Source organism: Geotrypetes seraphini, chromosome 11 (genome assembly GCF_902459505.1).
Source record: "Geotrypetes seraphini chromosome 11, aGeoSer1.1, whole genome shotgun sequence".
Classification (NCBI taxonomy): domain Eukaryota; kingdom Metazoa; phylum Chordata; class Amphibia; order Gymnophiona; family Dermophiidae; genus Geotrypetes; species Geotrypetes seraphini.
The window spans coordinates 139501808-139525551 of NC_047094.1; the positions used below are offsets into that span (position 1 = coordinate 139501808).

Here is a 23744-nt window from a genome sequence, read left to right on the forward strand (position 1 = left end):
GTCCTGCCAATCCAATCTAATCAGCTTCTTTGATTGGTTAACAAGAAAGCTGGATATGGGGGAGTCCCTGGACGTTGTGTACTTGGACTTCAGTAAAGCTTTTGATAGTGTCCCACACCGCAGGTTATTGAGCAAAATGAGTTCAATGGGATTAGGTGAAACATTAACTGCATGGGTTAAAGACTGGCTTAGAGGTAGACTTCAGAGGGTGGTGGTGAATGGTACCCTCTCCAAAATGTCGGAGGTAATCAGTGGAGTACCATAGGGCTCAGTCTTGGGCCCGATCCTTTTTAACATCTTCGTAAGCGACCTGGCTCAGGGGCTTCAAGGTAAAATTACATTATTCGCCGATGACGCCAAACTATGCAACATAGTAGGCGAAAGCACAGTGCCAGACAGTATGACACAGGACCTACTCTGACTGGAACATTGGTCCACGAATTGGCAACTAAGTTTCCATGCCAAAAAGTGTAAGGTCATGCACCTTGGCAACAGAAATCCATGCAGATATTACACCCTAAATGGTGAGACCGTAGTAAGGACTACAGCAGAACGAGACTTGGGGGTAATCATTAGTGAAGACATGAAGACGACCAATCAAGTGGAGAAAACTTCATCCAAGGCTAGACAAATGATGGGTTGTATCCATAGAAGTTTCGTTAGCCGGAAGTCATAATGCCATTGTACAGGTCCATGGTGAGACCTCTTCTGGAATATTGTGTACAGTTCTGGAGGCTACATTATCAAAAAGATGTGCTGAGAGTTGAGTCGGTTCAACAAATGGCAACCAGGATGGTCTCAGGACTCAAGAATCTCCTGTATGAGTAATGGCTGGGTAAGTTGCAGCTATACTCACTCGAGGAGCGCAGAGAGAGGGGAGACATGATTGAGACGTTCAAATATGTCACGGGCCGTATCGAGGTGGAAGAAGATATCTTTTTTTTTTAAAGGACCCACGGCAACAAGAGGGCATCCATTGAAAATTAGGGGTGGGAAACTTCATGGCGACACCAGGAGGTATTTCTTCACTGAAAGGTGGTTGATCATTGGAATGATCTTCCACTGCAGGTAATCGAGGCCTGTAGCGTGCCAGATTTTAAAAAAAATGGGATAAGCATGTGGGATCTCTTCATGGCAGAAATTAGGGGGGGTCATTAGAGTGGGCAGACTTGGTGGGCCGTGGTCCTTTTCTGCCGTCATTTTCTATGTTTCTATGATCTTGTAAGTCTCTATCATATCCCCTCTAAGTCTCCTCTTCTCCAGGGAAGAGTCCCAGTTTCTCCAATCTTTCAGCGTATGAAAGGTTCTCCATACGTTTTATCAGACGTGTCGCTCTCCTCTGAACCTTCTCGAGTAACACCATATCCTTCTTAAGGTACGGCGACCAATACTGGACGCACCATTGCCCGATACAATGGCAGGATAACTTCTTTCGTTCCGGTAGTAATACCCTTCTTGATTATACCTAGCATTCTATTCGCTCTCTTAGCGGCCACTGTGCACTGTGCCGTAGGTTTCATTGTCATGTCCACCATTACTCCCAAGTCCCTTTCTTGGGTACTCTCCTTCAATAACATCCCTCCCATCGTATAGCTGTACCTTGGGTTTCTGCCTCCCATATGTAGTACTTTGCATTTCTCAATGTTGAACTTCAGATGCCATCTTGTCGCCCATTCCCCTAGTTTGTTCAAGTCTCTTTGCAATTCTTTGCAGTCCTCTTTAGTCCGAGCTCCACTAAATAGTTTGGTGTCGTCCGCAAATTTTATTATCTCACACTTTGTCCCTGTTTCTAGATCATTTATAAATATATTAAATAGCAGCGGCCCAAGCACCGAGCCCTGCGGGACATCACTTGTGACCCTCCTCCAGTCTCTTCCTATTAAATACCAGCAGATGATTATATTTTTAAAAACTCTTTAGGATTTCAAATTATTTCATCTTTTCCTGTTCTTATGTTTGCTGGATTTGAGAATGGGGTACTGAGTTGTCTAGCTTGTGTAAAAAAAAAAGTGAGAAAATGAGAACTTTGTGGACTATTCATTAATTAGGTCTTTGCGTGTCTTTTCAGCAGTAGTTCCGTAATCCATCAAATATTCCCAATTTGTATCATTCACAAAAATGAGGTATCTGTAAATAGCCTGCAAAATCCACATTACCATTGCTTTGCTTCTTGATCATAACTATATAACAAACATGATCAGGCTCAAAGTGTAAAATATGGTCCAATGAAGGCCAAACCCTGATCCTACACTGAACTGCAGAACAAGAGATGTTGCCCAACAAAAATAGCTAAAGGTCAGGAACAGTCCCGATTTCTCAAGATTGCATGAAGAAAGTCTGGCAGTAAACATAAACTTCCCACTCTCTGTTTTGGCCCGTGACGGATATGGTTCACTGTTACTGTGTGCTCTCAATAAAGTGATACTTTAAGAAGGAATCTTGTAATTTCGATTGCAATTTACTCACCTTCTCATTTAGCATATTAGGATGTTCAGTGAGCCAGACACAAAGGCACTGAAAGGCTGCAACAATCATGGAGTGTAGATCTCTGGAGTGCAGCGGGGCTGGGCGGCTGCACTGGTATACAATGTAAGAACACACTGAGCTGATGGCTCTCTTCCGGTCAGCTGAGTCTATAGCAACCTTCACCTATAATACACATGGTAGGCAAGGGAATACTGATATTGACACAAGTGGTGCAAAATCACCAAGATGGGGTCAGGATGGCAGGAAGGAGATGACATTGCTCCTAACAATGGATTAAAGGGAAAATATACACATCCCTAAAATCAAATACAGTAATTACTTTTCATCAAATATACACAACATTCTAAAATTCATAAAGCTTTAAAATCCAGCAAGGTGACTAAGGGCTAGATTCACTAACCTGTCTCTCCGTGAAGGGAGAACATTCAAATGGGGGCGATTGGAGTACACGATCGGTTTGCTTACTGAATCTAGCCCTAAGCCACTCTCTGTTAGTAGGAAAATTTAACAGATCATTTCATTCTTGCACACCCTCATCCCATATCATCATTGTAAGAAAAAAGCCAGAGCACAGTTAGAAAATTACCCATTAACAATCCACCTAATTTGTATGGCAAATATAAACAGAAATTACATTACGTTTCCCTTTCAAAATCCCACAGAAAAGTGCATGCACAATGTATCCAGCCTTTACAATGCACAGATGTGTATTTTATAATCTTTATGTATAAACTCCAACTCTTTCCTAAAAGACCTGTTTCTGCACTATTTTATATACTTCAGTGGCTTTTAAAATTATCCTCCTACTGGTCAAGCCAAAATGAGCATCCTTAAACATTCTACTGGGATATAAAAGAGGCTTTCTCCAATAGCATCTAAATTTGCGGGGGTTCCATTCCAGGAATCCCCGTAAATTTCAAAAGCAGGAGAGGAAGGAGAGGGCAGCTGGAGCGCCAGGGGGTGAAGAAAATCACTCGCAGTCTGCTCTGACCGCCTTGTCCTGTAGTAAAGTCGGGCTACACCAATCAGGAGATGCTTTGACACGCAGCTCCTGATTGGTGTAGCCCGACTTTACTACAGGAAAAGGCAGTCGAAGCAGACCGTGATTGAGCGAATCCGCGATTCGCAAACTGCAAATTCGCGGAAGACTTTCCAAATGAAGTCTTGGAGTCAAAGACAGAAAAAGGACACTGATAAATTTAAAAAAACCCAGAGACCAAGATGGCTGCTATAGTTAGAGGACATGTGGTCTGTTTACCTTATCATGCCTAAACGTCAGTGGAAGATATTCTCTCCTGCTCGTCACCCCCATACAGCAGAGACCACCTGAAGGATGTGCCAACTGCTGTGGGTATGAAGCGAAGTGTCACTCAGTTCGGCAGGTCCTTTAATGCCATCCTACCTCAGAGTCGAACCATTAGCGCAGGTGTCAACAAGGGTGGAAGAGATGCCAGAGAAGGCACTCTTGAGTGGGAAGCTGACTGAAGACAAAGGAGGTCAACCTGGGGGTGTCCCAGAAAGTAGGAAGGGGCTGCAGCTTGTTTGGGGATTACAGAGGAAGGTCAAGCTGTTGGTCTGAACCTTCATTTATTACCACTTGTTAAACCAACAGTGACAATGGATTCCATAAGGCAGGTTCTGGAATCCCTTTAACAAGTTCAGTTGTCCTGCTTGCAATTCTCCCAGACTCCAGAAAAGTTTTGAAATTGGAGAAGAACCTTATTGCTGCAAGAACAACTGTGGAAGATCTTTCTGACCAAGTTAAACAGGTGAAATAGTTGCAATCTACTTTTTCTCAAGATAAAATGAAGTTAAATAGGAAGATCAAGAACTCTGAAAATTACTCAAGGGCTGTTGAACTTTCCATGTTCTATGACAAAAGTACCTAAAGATATGCTTTATAGATTTCTTAAAGAACTCTATATGAAGTTTGGTGTTACCCCCTTTGAATAAGATATACTACATTCCTGGTCCCCCCCCCCAAAAAAAAAAGGCTCTCTACCCATTTCGCAGTCAAGGAGGGCTAAAACCCGTTGGTCAAGACTGATGTTCCTATTGCACTAGAAATAAGTGTTATCTATCCAATGATTGATTACCAATTTTAAGGCTATCATAACAAGAAAATCAAACAAAGCTTTATCCACTAATGACAAAAAGGATTGTAAAGATAATGATTTTTGCATATATTTTCAGAAAAATTAAAAATTTTCAGAATCTTATCACACACATCTGCCCAGAATGTAAATTATCACATTCAAATATTAAATGCACAAAATGTTCCAGTTCGCTTGTGGACCGTGGTCACAGAACCATTAAGTTTGGATTTTCTGGGAGTCCATAAAGTCCAATTATAAAGTACATGGATTGAGTTATCAAAAAGGATGAAGATGCTCTGGGGTTGAATGAGCAGAAAATTTGCTCGTCTTCCTGAGACAGATGAGAATTAATGTTTTTCCCCCAATGAAGCTTTGTTTGACAACACACATTTGTTTCAATAAAAGCATTAACCCCTCTCCCCCCCAAAAAAAATTCTGCATTTGCACGTACAACTGAACTGGCCTAATTGGCACTGATAACTGGCAATGGACAACTCATAATTGACACTAGCTAGCATTAATTAAAAGTTACGCACACAACTCGGAAAGTGTGCTAGTTCTAGTGTAGAAATTTGAAAAGGAGGCATGGTCCAGGGATTCGTGCACAACTGAGGCGCTGGCACTTAGGCCTGGTTTTAGTGACCTACGATGGACTGGCGCTTAGCACGATTCTAGAAAAGGTACACACTTGTAGAATCGCACTACTTGCTGATCTGGTCTGTGCCAATCTTTTAGGCTCTCATTACGCTGCTATTTCTAAGAAGTGAGAAATTCCATTTTTCCATACTTAGAACATCTATAAAAACTGAAACAACATAGTCTTGTTATAATTGTGCAAAGGATTTAAGGGATGAAGTGGAAATTAGCTGACTAAAAAAGTAAATATTACAGGATTTCCATATTTGCCCATTAATAGGTTTACCACCCATCAGAATATCTTTATTGCTCCAAACAGCATCATACTCTGAAATTTCCCCACACCGGTACAAGATGCAGTCTTTCAATCCCATGATTTCAATGCTGTGGGATTTTCAGCAGAGAAAGGAGAAATTAGGTTTTTACCTGCTAATTTTCTTTCTTTTAGTCCCTCCAGACTGGCACAGAATGGATAAGTTTACGCTCCTCTGCCAGCAGGTGGAGACTGAGACATTGACTTTTGGCTACAGTACATGTGGGCTGTGCAGTCCCATCTACAATCAGTCTGACAAATAGCCAAGCAGAAACTAACTAGGCTGAAAACGCCAAAACAAACCAACTCCACTCTCACATGGAGAAGATAAAGGAATTGTCCAGATTGGATCAGGAAACACAGTTGGATACTGATTAGAACAAACAAGCAGATGCACCAAATGCCGCTGCTATCATTATACTCCCCAACAACCAAAACAAAAACCCAGAAAAAACGTACACTTCACAAAAAACACCGAAATATACGACAGGGCGAGGTCTGTGCTGGTCTGGAGGGACTAAAAAAAAGAAAATTAGCAGGTAAGAACCTAATTTCTCCTTCTTTAGCATCCCTCCGGACCGGCACAGAACGGATGGGATGTACGAAAGCAGTACCAATCATGGGTGGCCCCTCCCTCCCAAGGGCCGCCACAAGCAAACGCTCCCTGAACACCGCATCCTGATGTGCTTGAATATCTACCTGGTAGTGACAACCAAAGGAATTGAGAGAAGACCAATCCACCACTTTACAGATATCCACCAGAGGGCACCGGTGAACTCTCTGCCCAAGAGTGGAATGAGCTTTGAGAAAATCCGAAACAGGTTTCTTTTGGAGAAGATATGCCAAAGCGATAGCCTTCTTGATCCAGCGTGCAATCGTAGCTTTAGAAGCAATTTCCCCCTTATGAGGATCAGCCAACAGAATACAAAAGATGATCCAACTGCCGGAACTCCTGAATAGCCTTCTTGATCCAGCGCGCAATCGTAGCTTTAGAAGCAATGTCCCCCTTATGAGGATCCGCCAACAGAATAAAAAAAGATTATCCAACTGCCAGAACTACTGGGTCCGCTGAACATACATGCGAAGGACCCTACGGACATCTAATTTGCACAACTGCCTCTGATCTGAAGAGCCCTCCCAGCTACCCAAGACTGGGAGGATCACAGACTTCCTTCGGAAGAAAGGAGGGGAACCAGCTGCAGCACAACCCGCTCCCTGGAGAACTCCAAGAAGGGAGGCCTGCACAAAAAAGCCTAAAGTTCAGAAATATGCATTGCAGAAGTAATGGCCACCAGGAACACCACCTTAAGAGTAAGGTCCTTCAACGTGCAAGAGCTAAGAGGTTCAAAAGGAGGACAAGCAAGCATGGCAAGAACCAGATTGAGATCCTAGGCTTGAACAGAAGGACGAATTGGTGGCTGGAGCAATTTTTCTGCTCTCAAGACACAAATCATATCAGGAGCAGAGGCCAAACGCACGCACCAGACTGCGAAAAGAAGACAAAGCCGCAATCTGTACCCCGAGGGAGGACCATGCAAGGTCCCGCTACAGGCCATCCTGCAAAAACTCCAAGATGTGAGGCAAAGACGCGTGAAGGGGAGGCACACCAGTCCTCAAAAAGATGCCAAATGCACACATAAGCCCTAGAGGTAGAAAGTTTCTGAGAACCCAAGAGGGTGGAGATCACCTTATATCAATAACTTTTCTTACTTAGGTGTTCCCGTTCAAGAGCCAAGCTGCAAGACAAAAGGGACCCAGATCGAACATGGGTCAGAAGGTCGGATGAGAGGGGAAGTGGAAAAGAATCTACCATGAGAAGCCAACCAGATCTCTGCCTGAGTCAGTCCGGAGCCACAAGGATCATGCGGCCTGCATGTCGAGCAATGCGAAGAAACACTTTGCCCACGGAGGAAAGACATACAGTAGGCCGACCATTGACCAAGGCTGCACCAGAGCATCCAGCCCCTTGGTCTAGTAATCCCTGTGCCAAATGAAGAACCTTGGTGCTTTGGCGTCGACACTCGTGGCCCTGAGGTCCATTACCGGCTGGCCCAGGCCTGAATAATCAAGTTGAAGGCTTCCAAACTGAGCCACCACTCTTCGGGATTCAGCACATGATGACTGAGGAAGTCTGCCTGGACTTTGCCCACTCCTGCTATTGTGGAGGCCAAGATGTCCAGAAGATGAGCCTCTGCCCATTCTATAAGAAGAGTCACCTCAGGTGCTACCAGATGACTCTTGGCTCCCTCTGAAGATTGACAAAAGCCACTGTCGTGGCATTGTACTGCAGCCAATAGTCAATATCTCTGTCTCCACCTACTGGCAGAGGAGAGTAAACCCATCTGTTCTGTGCCGGTCTGGAGGGATGCTAAAGAATTAAAATATTAGCAGAATCCTATTTTTAACCAACTAGACAACAAAGGTTGTGTTATGAAACCATCCCTCCATTCTTCCCTCCCAATACCCCTCAAAAGTGGAAACATAAAGTTAACTTTTGGGCTATAATCTTTATGTGTGTGTAATCTCCTTGCCAAGATCTCACCCTTGAAATATCTCACTGCCAAAAGTGATATTATGGCTGTAGAAGACACACAGTCTGATTTGGGAAACAGAGGTAACAGGAGTATACCATGTATGTTTTTATACAAATATCCATATTCAGAGACAATGGTGTGGGGCTTAATTTATAACAGAGCAGAGTAAACACAGCAATGAAATGCTGACCTTTGCTAACCCAGACAGAAGCTCCAGCGCTGCCAATGAGATGCTCATGTCCTGCCTCCACTGCGAGTTGAGTCTTTGGGTCACCAAGTGGATGCTGCGCATGAGGAGCCCAGCTGCAGTATCTGTATGAAGAGCTAGGATGTAACCCCAATACCACAAACCACAGGGAAGGAAAACAACTAAGCATTAGTCATGGGATGCAAAGCAATCTACCAGGCAGAACCCACAGCAGCCACAACCAGCACCAAGGAAGAAGAAAAGGCTGGCATCGCCATCCCAGCAAGGAGGAGTTATTCAAATAGTTACGGGAGACTAAAGATCTAGCAGATTACACATGTAAGGCCAAGCTAGTTTATAATTTCAAAGCAGACTTTGCACAAATACATCACAAACAGTAAAAATGGACATCATTGCTTTCTTTTCTACCGCAGTTAACAAAATGTGCATGAAAAACTCATCAGCTACATTATGACTTTACAGTGCTCACTATTAACAAGACTCTCTGAGGAGAATCAACTTTTGGACCTAAGGACAAAAACCTTATCTTTTTAGGTCTCCATTTCTCCTTTTAATTAGCTTCTGAGCCCTGTAGAATACACTGGAAGGCTTTTGTTGTTTCCACTGTTGTCTGATCAACTTCCTTCAAATGCCAGTGGAAATGGAGGTTGACTGCTGAGATTCTATAATACATTTCATCTGTCCCAATAATCCAGGATAGAGAGCATTGCCTAGTCCTACCCATAGGAAGCTATAGTGCATTTCTTTTCATGCTTGTGCCTCATCAGTTACAATTTTTTTAATCACAGAAAAAATGTGGACAGCAGCCATATAACATGTTACCAGGGCTGCAAAGTTGCAGTTAGTGAAAATGTGCTGACTCCGACTCCTAAAAGAGTTAAATTGTATGCAATGCAAACATTATAATTCGATAAATAATTTGATTAACCCATTTGTTTCACGGTATGTTTTACTTTTAGAATATATTTTGACATCAACTTCTTTGATTACAAAATGTAATATATTTTATGATATTTCTATTAGTGAATGTGGCAACTAGAGAATGCTTTGGACACCAGTTACTACTCCTGTGTTGAATGCTCTATTCATGTGATAGAGTAAGGAGAAATTAGATTCTTACCTGCTAATTTACTTTCTTTTAGCTTCTCCAGACCAGTAGAGGTTAATCTTTACGAATGGGTATATATCCAATCATGACCAGCAGGTGGAGACTGAAAACAAAACTGTGGGACAGTATATAATATACTCCCTTCTCTATTTACATCAGCCAAGCAGAACTAAGAACTGGAAACAGAAATAAACAATACTCCGAACAGGAGTAACAACTAACATACCCAAATGCTATTGGAAAATGCAGAGGAGAAATACCAGAAGGAAAATGTTCCCACAGCTCGCCTGCTAAGCCAGCCGAGCCACAGCCGCGGTTCTTTAATTCTCCCCGGCCCTAGAAAAATACTAGAACCTGCAGCAAAAAACAAAACTGCCCGCGCAACGGAACCAACACACCAATGACAGACAGGGTGGGGACCTCTACTGGTCTGGAGAAGCTAAAAGAAAGTAAATTAGAGGGTAAGAATCTAATTTCTCCTTCTTTAACACTCTCCAGACCAGTAGAGGTTAATCTTTACGAATGGGATGTAACAAAGCACTCCCTCACACGGGCGGGACCCCTGAAGGGCTGACACCAGAACACGCACACCGAACACCGCGCCAGAACATCTACCCAAAAGTGTCTGACAAAGGAATACAAGGAAGACCAAACCGCAGCCTTACAAATGTCCACTGGAGGCACGAGCGACGACTCAGCCCAAGAAGCAGCCTGACCCCGAGTGGAATGAGCTTTGAGAAACTCCGGAAAGGGCTTCTGCCTCAGAAGAGAAGCGGAAGCAATAGTCTCCTTGATCCAACATGCAATAGTAGCCTTAGAAGCGCTAGCCCCCCTACGAGGACCCGCCAGAAGAACAAAGAGATGATCTTATTTCCTGATCTCCTGGGTCCACTGCACATAAGAGAGAAGGACCCGACCAACATCCAACTTGCGCAGCTGTCTTTGCTCAGAAGAGCCCTCCCGACTACCCAAGACCGGGAGGACCACAGATTGATTGACATGAAAAGGAGAAACTACTTTCGACAGAAAAAGAAGGAACGGGCCTAAAGACAACCCGCTCCCTAGAAAACTCCAAGAAGGGAGCCCTACAAGAGAAAACCTGTAGCTCAGAAACATGCCTAGCGGAAGAAATGTACACCAAAAAGACCGCCTTCAGAGTAAGGTCCTTCAAAGAGCAGTCGTCCAAAGGTTCGAAGGGCGGGTGCACCAGAACAGATAGAACCAGAATGAGATCCCAAGAGGGAACAGAGGGCCGCACAGGAGGCCTGAGCAACTTGGCCACCCGCAAAAAGCGAATCACATCAGGAATGGCTGTCAAATGTTGACCTGTCACGAACCCCCGAAAGGCTGACAAGCCGCAAGCTGAACCCGGAGAGAAGACCAAGCCAGGCTCTATCCAGGCCATCTTACAAGAACTCTAGGATGTTAGGCAGAGAAGCGCGAAAAGAGACCACTCTCCACACCTGGCACCACAAAGAAGTGCCAAACCCGCACATAAGCCTGAGACGTAGAAAGCCTCCGGGACCCCAAGAGTATAGAGATCACCTTATCTGAATACCCCTTCTTACCAAGGCGACTCCTTTCAAAAGCCAAGCCGTAAGACAGAAGGAAGACGGGTCGAACATGGGAATGGGACCCTGCGTCAGAAGGTCGTCCAAGAGAGGCAGAGGATCCGCCACCAGATCCGCGTACCACGGATGTCAAGGCCAATCCGGAGCCACCAGAACCACTAGACCTGGATGGCGAACAATGCGGAGAAGAACTCTGCCCACTAATGGCCACGGAGGAAACACACAACAGCCCCACTGTTGGCCATGGTTGAACCAGAGCATCCAGATCCTCGGCCAGTCCATCCCTGTGATGACTGAAAAAGCGGGACACCTTGGCTTTGCCACTCGTGGCCATCAGGTCCATCAGAGGCTGACCCCAAGCCTGCACTATCAACTGAAAAGCCACAGGGCTGAGACACCACTCTCCGGGATCTAAGATGTGACGACTGAGGAAGTCCGCCTGAACATTCTCCATCCCTGCTTTGTGAGAGGCAGAGAGGTCCAGAAGATGTGACTCCGCCCAAAGCATGAGTCGAGCCGCCTCCTGCACCACCTGAGCGCTCTTGGTGCCCCAACGATTGACATAAGCCACTGCCGTGGCATTGTCCAACAGGACTCTGACCGACTTGCCCATCAAGAGGGAGCGGAAGGCTAATAGTGCCATATGGACGGCTCTGGTCTCCAACACGTTGATCGATCAGGACGCCTCCTCCATGGACCAGGTGCCCTGAGCTAAGTGACCTAGACACTGAGCCCCCCCAACTGAGGAGACTGGCATCCATGAGAAGCACCGTCCACTGCGGTAGATCCAGACTCACCCTCTGGACCAGATGAGAGGTCTGGAGCCACCAACGAAGACATCCAAACTGTGCCTCTGGGGTGACCACCTCCGGAGCAGAACATACTGAAGAGGTCACATGTGGGCCCGTGCCCACCTCACCACGTCCAGGAACGCTGCCATCGACCCCAAGACTTGGAGGAAATCCTGCACCAGAAAACACCGGGACGCCAAAAGAAGGCGAATCTGAGATTGCAATTTGCTTACCTGGGCCTCTGGAAGGAAGACCTTCCCCAAGGAGGTGTTGAACAGAACCCCAAGGTACTCCAAATGCTGAGCTGGGACCAACCGACTCTTGGAAAGGTTGACCACCCAACCTAGCAACCGGAGAAACTCAACCACCCAAGCTGTAACCCGGGTGCTCTCCTGCAACGACTTCGCCTGAATCAACCAGTTATCCCAGTAGGGGTGCACCAGAATGCCCTCCGATTGCAATGCCGCCGTGATGACCACCATCATCTTGGTGAATGTCCGGGGAGTCATGGCCAGGCCCAAGGGAAGCACACAGAACTGATAGTGTTGACCCAATATTGCAAGGCGAAAAAAGAGTTGATGAGAGGCCCGAATGGCCTCCGCCAGAGCGAGAGAAGTCAGGAACTCCCCCGGCTAAACTGCCAGAAGACCAGATTGCAGTGTGTCCATGCGAATAAAAGGGAATTCTGAGAGCCTTGTTGACTCCGGTTTAAACCAAGGATGGGCCGAAAGGTCCCCTCCTTTTAGGGCCCCACAAAGGAAATGGCGTACCAGCCGGTGCTGCACTGCTGAGGGGACACTGGACAACTGCTTTGAGATCTAGCAAGTGCTGAAGGGTCTGGCGAAAGGCTAGCATCTCCCATGTCACCTGACACGGAGAGGCTACATATGATCCGGCAGAGAGCGGGCAAAATTCCAGAGCATAACCGTCCTGCACCATCACCAGGACCCACCAATCGGACTTGATCTCGGCCCACTTGGGAAACAAATTGCGCAGCCGGGCGCCCATGGGAACCAAAGGGGGTGCCGGCAAAGAGCCATCGTGCAGGACGGGCAGCAGGGGAACCGGGGGGGGGGAACTCCCAGCCCCCTGAAAGGACTGCATGCGCTAAGTCAACTGACCCCGGGGAAAAACCGGAAACCTGGAAAGAAGCAGCCCCACGCCCCAGGTGAAACTTGCAAAATTCCCGTAGACGCCCCTGGGCAGTGCCACCCCGAGACACCAGGCAGGCACAGTCCTCAGGCAGATGGGGCACCTTAGAGTCCGTCAGAATCTGAACCACCATATCTAAGTCCTCTCCAAACAAAAACAACCTCCAAAAGGGAAATTTTGGGAAGTTCAGTTTTGGATGTGGCAACAGTCGACCATGCGCAAAGCCAAAAGGTATGGCACGTGGCCACCAAAAGCCCCAGACTTAGCCGCACCAAGTCACAAAAAACATCCGAGAGGAACAAGGCAGTCATCTCAATCTTCACCACCTCCTGATCCACTAAGGACCAGTCATCAGACTCACGATCCAGGACATGCTCAGACCACCGAAACACGGTGTGAGCCACCAGCCCCACACATATAGCCGCCTGGACCCCCAAGGCAGAGACATCAAAATTATAATTAAGAAGTGTCTCTAATGTACACTCCTCAGAGACCCTAAAGGCAGAACTACCCGTAACAGGCACGGTATGCCACTTAGCAAGTGCCGAGACCACCGCATCCACCACTGGCGAAATTAAGGTAGCCCTATCCCCCTCTGGGATGGGACACCCATGAGCCAAGGCGCCCCGACGTAGTCCACTGCGCCAGCACAAAATCCCGAAAATCCTGACACACAGGAAAAGAGCGGGAAACAGGACAGACCCCCTGAAGCAGAGGGGCCCCCATACGCGGGGACTCCGGTAGCACAACTTCAAAAATGCCATCCCCCTCTAGAGGATCCTGGAACCCCTCAAAGTGGCCAGGTCCTCAACCACGCCAACACGCTTCTCTGACCATCAATTCGCAATCCAAGCCCCTCGCGGGCGCTTGGATGAGGGAGGAGGAAGAGGGGACGCCAAATGAAAAGAGGGAGGCAAAACCATAGGGGGTGCGGAAGGAACCCCCCAAAACCCCCCAGGTGTACGTGGGACCCCTAATTGTCTGCACAAAGAAAGAAATTAAATTGGGGGCAAAAAACCTCAGGGGTTCCCCAGGGACTCCCTGCCCCAGCAGGGGTCCCTGCGGAAACCTGCCCCTGTGATTGCAATACAGGGGGAAGGTCATCTGAGGTTGCAGACAAAATGGAGGGAACTGTCTGTCAAAATGGGGAAGATCCCACCAAAAATAACTCCTCCAGGGACTGTAGCGGCTGGGAAACCTAAACTGTCCCAGACGCTAAAGCAGGCAAGCCGGCATCAGCTGTTGAAAAATCAGCTGAGAGAAAATCCTTTTTCCCCTACCGTTGGTGGTTCGGGGAATCCCTCCGGAGGTAGTGAGAGCAAACCGGGCTGCCTCATTGCCTTCAGCCGGCTCACGAGGCACTAAGGTCGGGGAGGTCTGGATACCTGCAGCCGTTGCCGACAGAGCTCCAGGACCACACCGGCCCAAACCGCCGAATTCAGGCCGGTTGCGAGTGCCTCGCAGCTGGACCAAATTGTGTCACACTCCCCCGGAGAAGGACACAATTGCTCCATACGCGACCTAGCTAGGAGAAAAAAGTGCCGGTTAGTGCAAAAATAGAGTAAACTAACGGAAGCAACCCTGCAGACCGGCACTACCTCAGGATTTTTTTTTTTAGAACAGACTCCACAGGCTCTCAAAGCAATATGTCTTGCTTGATTTAGGGGGCAAGGCTTATTGCTGAGGCTCCTCTAAAAAAATGTGGGGAGGTGGAGGAAGTGGGGGGGGGGGGGGGAACCCCGCTCGAGACCTGCCGGGTTTGACACCCCCGAGGTTGGACGGACCCCCAAACAGGGCCCACCCAAGCTCTGTCCGGCCAAAATACAGGGACTAGAAACCCCCCTAAACAAATTCCAACAGCCCTACCAAGGGAGATGTGTACAGATCACTCATAACCTGCTGGAGACTGAAAGAAGACTGATGAGAATAGAGAAGGGAATATATTATATACTATTGCACAGTTTTGTTTTCAGTCTCCACCTGCTGGTCATGATTGGATATATACCCATTCGTAAAGATTAACCTCTACTGGTCTGGAGAGTGCTAAAGAATAAGCTTTTGAGACTCTTGACAAAGGCATAGACGCCGAAACACTGTAGGTGCTACAATCAATAAAGGGTATCTTGAATTATTGACATCTTATCCTCACGACAAACTCTGTCACCGTGAGTCCCTACAGAGATATATAAATAAAGGAGTCGAAGTCGGAAGATTTTTGTGTACCGACTCCACAGCTCTGTGTGTTCCTGCTCCTGTACGTGTGAGCCAGCGTATGCTGAATGTTTTTAAGAACTGTTTCTTTCTCATGGCCGTCCTTCATGGCTGTGTTAAGTAAAACTGAAATCCCTCTGGTTGGTGGAGAGTTGAAATGGATTAATTCTCCAAGCCTGAACTCTTCAGAACTCTACTCCATCATCCTTCCTTTATGGGAAGAGAGGCATCAGAATGAAAACCACTTTCAAATCCTGGAGGGCTACCTCTAAGACTCGCATTTTAACACAAGGGGTTTTAGAGGGCTTTTCAAAATTATTAAGGGATCATCAAATATCAGCTAAGAATGGATTTTTAAGCAGCAGTCATCCAGCTGGCTCTCATAACTGTGGCCAACCTCAGTTCGGTTTCTTGTATCTTTTGTAAAGCTGTCCTAGTAGAAGTACTAGGGGATTGGGCTGATGTTGGCCATAGCTGCGACTGACAGCCAGCTATACTAGTGAAGCTTTTGACTTTTTCAAGACACTCTGCTATTGACTGGTAACCCACATAAGGTGGCTTTAAAGCTCTCTGTATATCAAGTATGAAAGTGATGTTAGTTACCGTAGTCATCACCAAGTTGCTCTATACCTGATTGCCAGACTGCTTGAAATTAAAGGCAAAGAAAGCATTTCAATGGGGGTTTTGTTAGTTTCTTTATTACTACTTCCCACGGAAGCGGAAGTAATAGAGAGTAAAACAAAGGGAAGTTTTCAAATCTGTACACAAGAAAAAGAAAAAAAATTTGGAGAAGTGCTGAAAGCTATACCTGTAAGTCCTATGGGGACGAGAAAGAATGAAAATGGAAAAGGAATAGTTACTTTATAAACCTATACAATAAACTTCAAAAGACATGCTTTATAGTTCAAGTCTACCAGGCTCTAGTAACAGGGTGCAACTTGTAAAAAATCTTTTCTGATTTTTTTAAATTGAAAAATACTCATTACAAGAATCCATAATCAAAGTACAGAATTCAGTACAGGACTGAATCCGAGTGTCTTATTAGTATTTCCAACCCAATGGAAATTGGAAAGATTTATACAAAAGAGATTGAGAATAATTCTCTAAAACTTTAATCAAATGGGATGAAACTTGGCATGTGGGAAAAACCAATCAAACTACACACATGAATCTTGGTTTTGCTATACCATGACAGGACCTTTGCGTGCCATAAGGAACAATTAATAAAGAGCTGGAACTTAAGAAATGGGACAAATCAGACCATGGATCCAGGGAAATAATTCCCCCTAATGCACTTCTATGGGAGGAGTTTCAGTTGCTGTGGCATAGAAACTTACAGACAGTGAAATACTGAAAAGGGGGAGCTCCTCTTGCTCTCGACTCTCCCAACCCTCTAAAGCTCCACACCCAAAAAAGTCCTCAGCCCTCCAAAAAGACCCTTCTGCTATTACTCTGCCCCCACAAACCACTTCATGCAAACTGCTCCCACTGCCAAAAACTACCCTCCACAATTGTCCCACTGCTAAAATTACTCCTTCATCTGTCCTACCCTTTAAAACTATCCTCCACTCCCAACTACCTACCAAAAATAGAGTGCATGATCATACACAGAACAATGACAGAAATACATGCTCATGAACAATGCACACGACACATACACAAAGACAGACAAACCAAACATAAGATGTATATACGTATACACACACATACAGAGTTGCTATCCCCAGTTTATGTATTTCAACATGCTTTGGGTAGTATTTCACCAGTGGAAAGGTAAGACCCAAATTGAAACGGATTTCAATTTTCAGATGGTAACATATGTTTAGCTAAATAGCCCCTAAAGGAGGAATGTTTTCCAGAAGTCCACTTTACATCAACCGGGCTATAAAACAGCTAATAAAGTCATTGATTAATACAATTCTACACTCTTCAGCATCATGAACTATTTATTAACAAATATGGTAACAAAATCTGTGCTAAGAATCTTAGATAACAGAATAGATACACTATGAATACAGAAACACGAGGGCAGATAAAGGCCAAACGGCCCATCCACTATCTCCTCCTCTCCCTATAGGCTAAGGCTCTTTACACCTGCGTTGTGAGGTCATAGAGCTTTATGGTTATAGAAACATGATGGCAGATAAAGGCCAAACGGCCCATCCACTATCTCCTCCTCTCCCTATAGGCTAAGGCTCTTTACACCTGCGTTGTGAGGTCATAGAGCTTTATGGTTATAGAAACATGATGGCAGATAAAGGCCAAACGGCCCATCCACTATCTCCTCCTCTCCCTATAGGCTAAGGCTCTTTACCCCTGCGTTGTGAGGTCATAGAGCTTTATGGTTATAGAAACATAGAAACATGATGGCAGATAAAGGCCAAACGGCCCATCCAGTCTGTCCATCCACAGCTTCCACTATCTCCTCCTCTCCCTAAGAGACCCCACATGCCTGTCCCATGCTTCTTGAATATCTGTGCCATGTAGTCAAACATGCTTAAGTTGGGAACACCTCTTTGGCAATCTAAGCATGCAGGGGTAGATCAGCCTCTATAAAACCATTCTTCAAAATTAGTCAAGACTAAATCACAACATGCTGTTGACATTTTAATGATGTTATGCATCTGCAGCAGTTTGAACAAGGTCTACATGCATTTTCTGTTTATTGTTTAGCATCTAGAAATCAGTGGTTCCCAAACTTGTCCTGGGGGACCCCCAGCCAGTCAGGTTTTCAAGATATCCCTAATGAATATGCATGAGAGAGATTTGCATACCTGTCACTTCCATTATATGCAAATCTCTCTCATGCATATTCATTAGGGATATCTTGAAAACCTGACTGGCTGGGGGTCCCCCAGGACAGGTTTGGGAACCACTGATCTAGATCTTTGAGGTTTCTTTTTTCCCTATGAATTTTCAGTTTAGAGGAACAGAAGAGACAAGTAATCTCCTTATTCAGGCCAATCTAAACTTCCTCATACCCTGTCCTTGGCTATACTGCTAGGGGGAGGCCCACAGCTCCCTATAGCGTGGATGTCATGGGAGTGTGATTATGTATAAAGGAATAGTACAGTCCTCCTTGCAAGAGATTTTCATCAGCCACATCAATGGAGCCGCATAATGGAACAAATTTCTAGAGCTTTCTTTCGGAAAACCGAGGTTCCCACTTGGGATGCATGACACCTTCATTCCTGAATCTTTGTCATTAATCTAACTAGTTTAACTACAAAAATAAAGGTGAGAGGGTAAAGGTAAAATAAGCTAAAAAGAGGAAATAACAGATTGTCTGTTTTGATTGTAAGCTCTTTGGAGCAGGGTCTGTCTCCTTGGTGACTCTGTACTGTGCTGCATACATTTGGCAGCGCTCTACTCTACAAATAATTAATAGTAGTAGCAGTAGTAACAGAACAACTATTTTGGATGAGTTAAAATAAAAAGTGGGGCTGGCATATTCTTTTTCAAAAACATGAAGACAAGCTGAAAACCAGATGAACCTCCTAAAGGAGCTACAGTTGAGTTCTAGCTTTCAAAAAGAACAGACCGTTGGAAACATCTGGGCATAATGCAATGTGAATATTATGGATTATGATTGTTGGGCAAACATTTCAGGCTTTCTTTGGGGTGTGCTGTAAGGTCTGCAGTTATGACTTTATATAGTAGCAAAAAAAAAAAATAAATAAATAAAATCAAATGTGTGAAAGTTCCAATACAATGAAGTGATCACTCAGGGGCAACATCAGAAATGTGGGGGATGTCAATAGTGTTATAAAACAATAGAAGGAGCCATATGGAATGTACCAGGGAGAAATTTGACGATCAAGGCTAGAGATAATACTAACTGTAACAGTAGATGGGTGGTGTATGCTATAATATGTCCCTGTGAATTGATTTATATTGGTAGGACCAGCAGACCGATTAAAACCCGATTGAATGAACACAAATCCTGGATTATGAAACTTGGTCTTTAGCGGGTTGAGTTAACAAGTATATATAAATGAACCCTAAACATGCCGCCGCCATCTTGTAACAGAACAGATATATGAATGAGCAGTTTGGATGGCAGCGGTAATGGTAAAGATCGAATTATGTTCTCAAAGTTTAAATTAGGTTAATAGTATGAGAGTAAAGATTTTAATATATATTTATTGTTTGATTTTAGAGTGTCTCCCTGATGAAGTTGAGGCGAAACATGTCAGGTCCTACCGCTAAAAGCTAAATCAAAGATAAAGATAAGTGAAAGTTTAAAAAAATTCAATATTTAAAGATTAAAATAAGTAGTGTGTATTGAGAACGGAAAGCTACATAAGTAATGCTGTAAAACCTTTGACCAATGACGACTGGTGTAGTAAGCTCCCCAGAAAAGTAAGCTATATGGAAGGAGGAGCGGTAGTTATGAGGTTTTTGGGGAAAGCACAGTTACTTACCGTAACAGGTGTTATCCAGGGACAGCAGGCATATATTCTCACATGTGGGTGACGTCATCTACGGAGCCCCGGCGCGGACAGCTTTTCAAGCAAACTTGATTAAAGTTTCAAGTTTGCACACTGCACCACGCATGTGCGTGCCTTCTCGCCCACTAGGGGCGCATCCCACCTCGTGGTCCTCAGTTCCATAACTAGCAAGGAAGCCATCCCCGGGGAGGCGGGCGGGTTGTGAGAATATATGCCTGCTGTCCCTGGATAACACCTGTTACGGTAAGTAACTGTGCTTTATCCCAGGACAAGCAGGCATGATATTCTCACATGTGGGTGACCTCCAAGCTAACCAAAAAAGGGCAGGTGGGAGGATGGCAATTTAGGAAAACAGATTTTGCAAAACTGACTGGCCAAACCGGCCGTCACTCCTGGATAAAGTGTCCAGACAGTAATGAGAGGTGAATGTATGAACCGAAGACCAAGTGGCAGCCTTACATATGTCCTCCATCGGAGTGGATCGGAGGAAAGCTATCGAAGCTGCCATCGCTCGGACCTTGTGCCCCGTGACTCGACCCGGGGGAGGAAGGCCAGCCTGAGCGTAGCAAAAGGAAATGCAAGCGGCCAACCAGTTAGACAGAGTGCGCTTGGAAACTGGATGCCCTAATCGATTGGGATCGAAGGACAAAAACAATTGAGGAACCTTCCGATGAGGCCTGGTGCGTTGAAGATAAAATGCCAACGCCCTCTTACAGTCAAGCGTGTGAAGCGCCGTCTCGCCAGGATGGGAGTGGGGCTTCGGGAAGAACACCGGAAGGACAATGGACTGATTGAGGTGGAAGTCAGAAACAACTTTAGGTAAAAACTTAGGATGGGTGCGGAGAACCACCTTGTCGTGATGAAAGACAGTGAAAGGGGGGTCCGCAACCAAGGCTTGCAACTCCCCAATCCGCCTGGCGGAGGTGAGGGCAATTAGAAACACCGCCTTCCAAGTCAGAAATTTCAAGAGGGACTTGTTGAGTGGCTCAAACGGGGGTTTCATCAGTTGAGCCAGAACCACATTCAAATTCCACACGACTGACGGAGGCTTAAGAGGGGGACAAACCCTGAGTAACCCTTTCATGAAGCGTGTCACCAAGGGATGGAGTGACAGAGGGCGTCCCTCCAGAGGTTGGTGGAAAGCAGAAATCGCACTGAGATGAACCCGCACCGAAGTGGTTTTCAAGCCGGAGCGCGACAAATGAAACAAATATTCTAAAACCGAGGATACCGGAACTGATACCGGATCCAGGTGAAAAGACGAGCACCAGGTGGAAAACCTGGTCCATTTCTGCGCATAGCAAAGCCTCGTCGAGATCTTGCGGGAGGCTTCCAACACCTCCTTCACCGATTGAGACAGGTCCGGAGGAGTCAGGGAACAAGAAACCAGGCTGTCAGGTGCAATGACTGCAGATTGGGATGTAACATGGATCCTTGACTCTGAGACAGCAGAGAAGGAGAGACAGGCAGGGGGAGAGGCTCTCTGGCACTGAGCTGGAGCAGCAGGGAGAACCAGTGCTGACGCGGCCACCGAGGTGCTATGAGAATCATCGTGGCCGTGGACGATTTTAGGTGTACCAACGTTCGCATGATCAGAGGGAACGGAGGGAATGCATACAGGAACCTCCCTTCCCAGTCGAGTAGGAAGGCATCCGCTTCCAGACGGTCCTGCGAGTACATCCGAGAACAATATAGTGGTAGTTTGTGTGTCTCCGGAGAGGCAAACAGATCCACCTGTGGCGTTCCCCAGCGAGCGAAGACCTCGCGTAGAACTGCTGAGTGTAGAGTCCACTCGTGCGGTTGCAGAAGTCGACTCAGTTTGTCCGCCAGGCAATTCCGTTCTCCTTGGATGTAGACCGCCCGGAGGAAGATGTTCCGGGAGGCCGCCCACTCCCAGAGGCGAAGAGCTTCGGAGCAGAGGGGCCATGACCCTGTTCCTCCCTGCTTGTTCACGTAATACATTGCCACCTGATTGTCCGTGCGGACGAGGACCACCTGGTCCTGCAATATGTGAACGAAGGCTCGAAGTGCTAGGAAGATGGCTCGCAGCTCTAGCACGTTGATATGAGACTGACGGTCTTCTGACGACCACAGGCCCTGCGTGCGAAGACCGTCGAGATGGGCTCCCCACGCGTACTCCGAGGAGTCCGTGGTCAGGACCTTGCGAAAAGGCGGAGTGCGAAACAATAGTCCCATGGACAGATTTGAAGAGTCTGTCCACCAACGCAGCGATTTCCGCAAGGGCGGAGTTACCGAAATGAGGCGAGACACCGGGTCGCACTCCTGGCGCCACTGGGACGCGAGGGTCCACTGAGGGATCCTCAGGTGTAGCCTCGCAAACGGCGTGACATGTACCGTCGAGGCCATATGGCCCAGCAGCATCATCATGCGCTTGGCGGACACCCTCGATAGTTGGGAGACCTGGCGGCTCATCCGTACCAAGGCTTCCAACCGCTGGGTCGGCAGGTAGGAGCGGAGGCGCACCGTGTCCAGCACCGCACCTATGAATTGAAGAGACTGCGACGGTCTCAACTGAGACTTTGGAAAGTTTATCTCGAACCCGAGAGTTTGCAGGAAGGCAATAGACTGTCGGGTCGCTGAGATAACCCCCTCCCTGGTCGGGGCTTTGATGAGCCAATCGTCCAGGTAAGGGAACACATGGAGTCCACGTGACCTGAGGGCTGCTGCAACCACCACCATGCACTTCGTGAATACTCGTGGGGACGCGGCCAGGCCGAAGGGCAGTACCCTGTACTGGAGGTGGAGGTCCCCCACCTGGAATCGTAAGAATCTTCGACAGGCGGGGTGCACCGGAACATGGGTGTATGCTTCCTTCAGGTCGAGGGAGCACATCCAGTCCCCTTCCCCCAAAAGGGGGTACAGAACCGGGAGAGATAGCATTCGAAACTTCTCCCGGGCCAGGAATTTGTTGAGCTTCCTGAGGTCCAGTATGGGGCGCAGGTCCCCGGTCTTTTTTGGGACCAAAAAGTAGCGGGAGTAAAACCCCGTACCCCACTGGTCCTTGGGGACCGGCTCGACCGCCCGAAGCTTCAAGAGGGCTTTGGCTTCGGTTATAAGGGTCGGTAGCTGCGAACGGTTGCAGGGGACTAAACTTGGGGGACTGTCCGGCGGCGAGGACACAAAGTTGAGCGAGTAGCCCTCGGAGACGATCCGGAGCACCCAAGCGTCTGAGGTAATCCCGGTCCATGCCTCCCGGAAGAACCGAAGACGGCCCCCGATAGGAAGGGGTTCCTGAGAAAGTGCGGAGGGGAACCCGCCCCGTCCGCTCATCCCGTCAAAAGGAAGGCGCTGGCTTAGAAGGGCCCTGCGCCGGGGCTTGGGGTTGTCCCCCTCTGCCTCGCTGAGACGGACGTCTCGGAGGCGGTCTCGAGAAAGCCGGGGTCGACTTCTGAGGGTATCGGCGCGGCGGAGGCCGAAAGGGTTTCTGCGGCGGGGGCCTAGGTTTGGGGCGGACCAGGGATGCTAGAGAGCGCTCCTGTTCCGACAAGCGCTTGGTCGCCGCATCCAATGACTCGTCGAATAACTCGGACCCCACACAAGGCAAGTCTGCCAGGCGTTCCTGCAGGTTTGGGTCCATGTCGAGGGTGCGAAGCCAGGCCAAGCGGCGCATGGCCACCGCGAGGGCCGACACCCTCGAAACCAGCTCAAAGGCGTCGTACACTGCATGGAATAGGTACAACCGCAATTGAGACAGGTTGGACATAAACTTGTCGAATCCTGCTCTTTGGGAGTCCGGTAACGAGTTCCGATATTGAGGAAGGTCCTTCACCATACCACGCAAAAAGGAGGAAAAGGTGAAGGCGTAGTTTAGAACCCTGGTGGCCATCAGGGAATTTGAATAGAGGCGGCGGCCAAACTTGTCCAGGGTCCGCCCCTCCCTGCCTGGTGGAACCGCCGCAGAAACCCGTGAGGGCTGTGATTTTTTAAGAGCAGACTCCACCAGAAGAGACTGGTGTGAGAGCTGCGCCTTATCGAACCCTTTAGGGGGAATCGTCCTATACTTCGATTCCATTTTTGAAGGCACAGACGTGACTGTAAGAGGGTTTGACAAGTTCTTCAGCCAGGTTTGCAGAAGGACACTGTTGAGAGGGAGTCTAGGCACCTCCCTAGGAAGAATGGGGAGGTCCTGTTCCTCCAAAAACTCTTTGGAATACCGAGAGCCTAC

At 47.1% G+C, this 23744-nt stretch overlaps 1 protein-coding gene across 5 annotated transcripts in view; it reads right to left on the bottom strand.

Moving 5' to 3' along the window:
• RALGAPB (Ral GTPase activating protein non-catalytic subunit beta) overlaps window positions 1-23744 on the bottom strand; it is a 173317-nt gene that overhangs the window by 65044 nt on the left and 84529 nt on the right. For 2 of the 5 annotated variants that reach the window (XM_033962658.1, XM_033962656.1), the window contains 2 exons: window positions 8257-8378; window positions 2467-2649 (listed from right to left, as the gene is read on the bottom strand). In XM_033962658.1, coding sequence (XP_033818549.1) covers window positions 2467-2649; window positions 8257-8378 — 305 coding nt within the window. Of the gene's footprint in view, window positions 1-2466; window positions 2650-8256; window positions 8391-15915; window positions 15925-23744 lie in introns of all 5 variants that reach the window. The other 3 variants (XM_033962654.1, XM_033962657.1, XM_033962655.1) reach the window with 2 other exon arrangements.